General features: G+C 35.6%; 1 protein-coding gene across 8 annotated transcripts; it reads right to left on the bottom strand.

Annotated features, from left to right (window-relative positions):
• Positions 1-216: 216 nt before the first annotated feature.
• Positions 217-6,131, bottom strand: LOC121741649 (dolichol kinase EVAN-like). Of its 8 annotated transcripts, none has more exons than XM_042134504.1 (10): positions 4,323-4,370; positions 3,776-4,162; positions 3,289-3,685; positions 2,266-2,455; positions 2,105-2,170; positions 1,628-1,716; positions 1,428-1,542; positions 864-915; positions 683-783; positions 217-601 (listed from the first exon to the last, which is right to left on the bottom strand). In XM_042134504.1, exons 3-10 carry the CDS (start codon positions 3,447-3,449, stop codon positions 470-472), a joined length of 906 nt encoding a protein of 301 aa, XP_041990438.1. In that variant the 5' UTR covers positions 3,450-3,685; positions 3,776-4,162; positions 4,323-4,370; the 3' UTR covers positions 217-469. The 8 variants fall into 8 exon arrangements, 7 of the variants coding, with proteins under 7 accessions (XP_041990438.1, XP_041990444.1, XP_041990462.1 ...); XR_006037914.1 differs by lacking the exons at positions 217-601; positions 683-783; positions 864-915 and adding exons at positions 5,329-5,441; positions 5,842-6,131 and having other exon boundaries at positions 1,525-1,542; positions 2,105-2,139; positions 3,632-3,685; ... (1 more) ...; positions 4,067-4,162; positions 4,323-4,529; XM_042134510.1 differs by having other exon boundaries at positions 3,289-3,846; positions 4,323-4,396.
• Between the last annotated feature and the right edge of the window lie 649 nt (positions 6,132-6,780).

Here is a 6,780-nt window from a genome sequence, read left to right on the forward strand (position 1 = left end):
AACAAACCACCAACTTAGTTGAAAAAGCACCATGAATTCTACGATTTTTATTATATTTAATTTAATGTATTCGAGATTAGCATGTGAGGCTAGTTTTTTTTTGGTGCTCCTAGTATGTAGTAAAGTGCGTATTTCAGAATGCGGTATAAGTGTTGTGCAAACTTTCTTGAGCACAAGTGAGTTAAAATATCAACAACTATGAGTTACACAATGTGGTTAACAATTGGTGAATACTAATAATCATGGCACGTTCATAGGCAGATTAAAATAAACTGGGTTACATTCTCGGCAGTCATGTTGCTTCGACGTAGCATGTGCTAATTTTGACTCGTATACTAAATAAACTATAGTACAACATCCATTCCATCTACACCTAAGATTGTAAGAAGTAAGAATTATGTGTTAAAGTTTTGTACTATGATTCATAGGTGAGGCTCTTGCGAGTCGAACGTTGCTTTCTTGTTGCATTTTATAAACAGAGCATGCTATAGAAAACCAAAGGTATGAAGGCATTATCAAGCTGTGCCGTGTAGGCCACCAACAGTCCGCTCGTGGTTACTGCTACAATCAAGGAAAACCAGTGCTGCAAAAACATGCACCACTGTGCGAACAGCCATGAGTGCGTGAAAAATTAGTGAGCAAGTTATATACACATATGCAACAGAGAGAGAGAGAGAGAGACCATAGTGAAAATGTAACCAGTTGCTGCTAAAAGTGGGAGTAGAACAAAGCAAGCAGCAAGAACAGATGTTATGCCAGCAGCAGTGCCTTCTATTGTTTTCTCTGGAATAATAAACTCACATGAGTTGGTGCAGAAAACATAAGTTTAGATAACACAGAAGAAAGGGAGATGGAGAAAGTACTTCCAGTTTTGCTCCACCGAAGAACTCCATACTTGTGTCCTACCATAGATGCCTAATATAACCACAAAACAAAACATTCAGCACAAGCAAAACAGTGGTAGGAAGTCATCCACACTATTTAACTCAGTAATTGAATGAATCTTCGTCTTCCATTTTTCCTTTTCTTTGTTGGTCACTACAATTCATTAAAGAGAAGAGAATATTCATATATAACAAGTTACAACATTCTACACGAGCAGCAAACCCACAACACTTATTCTCAACAGAAAGTGACACAATGATTTATCAGCAGTTACAGACGTGATCAGTTGCATCAACCGCCAGAATACTAGAAAATTCTGGTAATTGAACTGGTATATTTCTAAGATGGATGGTTACTAAGCATTAGTCAAACTAGAGTATATAGCCACATAGATTACTGGCTATGCATGAGCAAACAAGTTCAATTTTTCACTGGATTACTTGTAGTATCATTTAAAGAATCAAATTGTATATCAAGTTATAAACTCAAATCAAAGATCATAGAAACAATGTCAGCAGCCAATAGAAACCATATGAGCTTACCATTGTATCTCCAATACCAAGACTTAGAATTCCAGCAAACGGTGCAAGTGGTCTATCAGTAAAACCAGAGGACAACCATATAGGAATTGCACATCCCAACAACAGTGAGAAGTGGCTGAATAGAGAGACAAGGCAGGAATTGAGTCAATCAATATGGGACCCACATGGTATATCAATTATGCTAGCCAATAATTACACACCTGACAATAAGAAGATCGGAATCACGATGATCTGTAAAAGCATTCATAAATTGATGGACTAGATGACCTAAGGACCAGATTTTCCATATCTGCATAGTAAAATCTTAGTAAAAAACAAGGTACAACAATAAATGATATACGCATAAACAGAATTAACTAAATTGAAGCCAGAGGACCAACACATACAAAAGAAGCAAACCAACTTGTATTCCCCCTTTGCTTAAAAGTATCACAGATAAAAAATTGCTCAGATTTTAGAAAGATGCTGCGTAATCACTCATTATATATCTCAAGAGAGAAACTCCAATAATAAAATGGTAATATGATGCATGAGTTCCCGGTAACTAGAACCAAAACTTAAATCTTTCAGTAGCTAGTAGCTACTGAACTCCAATCATAGGATTCTGCATTTCATATGACAAGAATAATAAAACCCAAGAAACTGGGAAAAGAATAGTTGCTTTCAGCAGGACTTACTCGAATAATTTCCAACAAGAGAAAAACTGCCAAAGCTGCACCAAAAGAAAGATCAAGAAACTTTGGCTGAAAAATAGTATAAAGCATTAGCATCAATCAATTACAGGGAAATAGAGATGCAGAAAATGACTGATAAACCAAGTTTTTTTAACCCAAAGCACCTGGAATATAAGGGCAGGAACAAAAATTGCAACAGCCATCAGATGATAATATTTATGAAGAAGTATTCTCTCGGTTTTACTGTTCTTTGATATGCTGTAAAGCCGTCTAACAGATACAGATATGGTGGCCAGCCAATAGACACATAGAGCAAGTCGATTCAGCGGTTCAGATAAAACAAAATGAATGATCCTGGTTAACAGAAGAGGTTGAGGATAATTCAGAGGTTATGACCAAGATAATTTAGTAAAATAAGCCAACACTTGCAATTATCCACTGAGCGAAAATAATTCCAAGTGAACAAATAGAGATAGCATATATGCTAACATGTACAGGTTATAACTCATGTTTTATTAAGTGTTTCTCTAATTTTAATATCACATAAAACTATTGAATCTATCCTTTGAACAAAATATGATACAGCCAAGTCTATTATCAGAAAGTTCAGAAGAGCATTACCGGAAAAGATTGTGTTTTCTCGAGAAATACTTTACACTTTTAAACTTGAACCATTGCCAACTTATCTGATCTCATGTATGAGATTCAACTTCATCCTTTCAGAATATTCTAACTGCTTCCTGATAATTATGGAGTCCATTGCAGGTTTCTACAGTATAGACATGCATTTTCCATTTAAATAATAGACCCCATATTCAGTATCTCAGATTAAAAAGTTAAATTATCTACGCAAACCATCTTTCATAGTCAAGGACTATGAATAATCGACCCTAAAAACATTCAAGGAGGAGCAAACTGGAAGTTACTTTACCCCTTTGAATTCTTGAGCGTCATCTACAACAATCTTACCTCAACAATGCTTTTTATGAAGCCCTTATGTAATCACTGATCTCGAGTATTTCGATAAAGTGCTAATTACTAATTCTCTAAGCATTGGGGTTCCTACACAAGTCTCAGTTGCCCATTCTGTCCTTATGATAAGACAAATACTTTATAATTTCTTTGATATAAACAAGACTACGGAAGATAGCAGAAACATATTGAAACCATAATCTGCAGGCTAGTACCATAAAAATGGGTGGATATGGAAAGTATGCACAAATTGCATCCATGCCGGAACTACTGCTACCAACAAAAAAGTGAGAAAAGTGTAAAACACAAGAGATCTTCTCTTCTCATGGGTTTCCAAGTCTGTGTTGTTTCTTGAGCTGACACAGTATTCCCCCATTCGAAGAATATATTTATAGAACACAGCAAAAAGGAGGCCAAAAATATTCCATGCATCAATGAACAAACGAATCTCTAGTTAACAACTTACAAGATTGAATTGTTTCACCAGCTTTACTGGGCACAACTGACAATTTTGACTGTTGTCAGAGAATGATACCTGTATAATGGTGCTTATCTCACCTCTGTTAATTCCGTTTTGAGTGAATAGTGCCTTGAATGACACCAAATAAGAATCTGCTTGATACAGACTTTGATCAGTCAAAAAAGAAATAACTGGTCACAATGTGACCATGCATTAGGAGAACTGAAGATGGTGAAACCAACTTTGGAAGCAGTATATGCCATCATGTCTCCAAAATAGATAACAATTCCAGCAGTCACTAGAAGAGATTCTCCTGCCAAGAGATACACATACACTTGCTTACTAGACAAAACAAGCTCTTTCTCACACAAACACACTTGCGGCACATGCACACAGAAAAGAATGGAATAAATCATAAGAGCATGATCTCAAGATATTTACTTCCATGAAAGCAATAAAATTATGAGCAATAGGTATGAAAGCCAGACTTTCTAACTTTGAATTTTTATTATTAGTGCTTTATGTAACCTAACCAATCACATGAAATGTTTCAAGGATCTTTTGAATTAATGCAATTCCTGCCCACCCATGGCCAAGCACCCATAACGATATCAAGACTGGAGACAAGCCTACAAAAGAGAAGTGCATACAAAATAAATTAAGGAGTGTATGACAAATTTCTTCATTGAGTAAGTCCTTTAACAAAACTACCTATTTCTCACCATCTGAACAAACATGCATATTCCAAATACTGGAATGAATATGATAACAGAAGACTTGTTCACTTACCAACATATAATTTACCAGATAAGGATGCCAAGCCAGATCCAACAAAGAATATTACACAAATGGAACTATATATTTGGTTCTTTCTAGAAGGAGAGCAGATAGAAGACTTGCTCTTTCCCGGACACTGACCAACGAGGGAAAGGAAGATTAGCACAGCAAAACAACTGGATGATGCAGCCCAGCACTGTGACTTCAGATACTCAAACTCTGCATAACGCAGAAACATACAGAATGAATTAGATGATCATGAATCTATGGCATCTCAAAGATAAAGTGAACCAACTATAGAATATTTGTATAATCTAAAAGTGGGAAAAATAGAGGCGACAAGAATTTCACGAGATATTTTGTGTGGATGATACATAAACAAACGAAAATATGGATAGACAATAGTGAAATTGTTGCATCACCGTTTACAAAAATAATTAATTTCATTAGGAGGCAGGAGCTATGAAATAAAGAAACAATTATTATGCTTTATTGATTTGTGCAATCTATTCCTTGGATTCAGCAACCCTGCAATTGCATTTAAGTGCAACCAGAAACCCAAAACTGGAATATGTAATTTTAAGAGGGAATCCCAGCAAATATGAAAAAGATAATAAGAGTGGGGGGGAGGTGCTTAAAGTGAACATTACACATCATACTCATAGCGATAGCCAATGTATCATTGACGATTAACGTAAGGTTTTTTCGATTACTGATGATGAGTGATGTGTTATGCACATCATCAAATATGCAGTTGACGTAGAGTTAGACAAAGTTGTACGTAGTAGTGGGTTTATGCAGTGAGTGGGTAGTGATTTATCTTTTATAGTGGTAGTATTTTACTTGTGAATGTCCGGCAAGTGCCGAATGGAGAAAAGGCAAAGTCCATATTGTTGTTCTTCGTTTAATTGTTAATGCATTCAGCATTGTATTCAGTGAAGGATTTATATTTTGTCCGGACAATTATTCGAACATCTTTCATTCATGTAGCATCGTCGCCTTTACTCCTAACACATACCTTCAACTCTAACTTCCTGTAATGAATTTGCTCTCAAAGTTTGTACCAACTTGGAGATTAGGAGACCAGGGAGTGTGACTGCACCCAATAGAACTCCAGAAGAAACTCCAGGCCTGTCACCAGCCATTTCCAAATCAACTCCAGTAACAAATTGGTAAGACAAGCTTTTGGGCGAAATTAAACATGAATCTATTTTTCGTAAGTTGATAGCAGAACTCCAAGTCCGCTCAGTTTAGATCAACAGCGACGAAACAAAAGTATCTAATTCTCAGGCCATATTGATTAACAACTTCAACCTAGTGTAAAGTTCATAACACATTTAGAGACACCAAAATAAGCACAGAACAGCTTATCAGATTTTAAAAAAAGGCAGTTTTGACTAAGCTTGATCTTAAGTTTAGCCCGGTGCATGATCCTAACGATATCATGAAATCCAAAACCAACAGCAAATAACGTGTTATACCCCAACACAAACCAAAATCTTCCCAAATAATCGAAATTACTAGTTTTAACCTGGTTCTAAAGAAAATAGAAAGCGGAGTGGAGGCGTCGTCCGCGGATATCTCAACGCAGAGAGCGGGGAGGGAAAGGAAAGAGAGCGAGAAGCCTTCCGGCACGAGACTAAGAGGAATGGATAAAAGAATTCGAACAATATAGAGAAACACCACCGCCCTCTCGCCGTTGAGCTCCCGCAACAACGAGAGCGCCATAGCTTCTATCGCCGGCAATTTCTTCCGATTCGATGCGGATTCCGCCACTGAGAATATTCAGTTTTCTTTAAAATACACTTTAGTGAGGGCATATATTTTAGTACAGTACTAAATAATTTGATAAGCTGCGAAATCATATACTCCCTCCGTTCCATCATTAGTAAAGTCATTTTGTCATTTTGATACGTTTCATAATAGTAGAGTCATTTCCTTGTCAACATATTTCTTCTCATTTACTTTTTATTCTCTTTTACTTTATTCTATCTACTTTTTCTCTCTTCTACTTTATTATCTTTATATTTAATACACTACACACATTTTTCTTAATCACCATGCCAAAAAAAATGTCTCTACTACTATGGAACGGAGTACTGATCACAAGAATATGAACTTTTTAGTTAGTCACGAGTTTTAATTTTGATAAAGTACGAAATCATATACTACTCCGTCACAAGAATATAGACTTTTGGTTGGGCACAGATTTAAACTTTTAGGCCATGTTTAGTTGTCAGAATTTTGTCCGAAAAAGTAACCTAATTACTTAAATTTTAAATTTCTGTATTTGTTTCGTTTTTAATTAAACTGAGAAAGTAACCAGAATCCTGGAACAATGAAAGTTAGTACAACTTTCCAAGATTACAAATCCTAAATTTTCTTAGGTATTCTTTTTTCCAATTTTAGGATTCTTACGTATTTAATGCAATATAGTATAGTTTTATTATTATAATATTAATTAATATTT

The sequence above is a fragment of the Salvia splendens genome, chromosome 1, assembly GCF_004379255.2.
Source record: "Salvia splendens isolate huo1 chromosome 1, SspV2, whole genome shotgun sequence".
NCBI lineage: Eukaryota > Viridiplantae > Streptophyta > Magnoliopsida > Lamiales > Lamiaceae > Salvia > Salvia splendens.

Excerpts from the sequence above, each read along its gene's own strand:
- LOC121741649 (XM_042134510.1), bottom strand. The coding sequence starts at position 3,449 with ATGGGGGAATACTGTGTCAGCTCAAGAAACAACACAGACTTGGAAACC. Across the intron at positions 2,171-2,265 it reads TTCCTGCCCTTATATTCCAG|CCAAAGTTTCTTGATCTTTC; the intron begins GTGCTTTGGGTT and ends ACTATTTTTCAG. Across the intron at positions 1,717-2,104 it reads TCTTGTTGGAAATTATTCGA|ATATGGAAAATCTGGTCCTT; the intron begins GTAAGTCCTGCT and ends TTTACTATGCAG.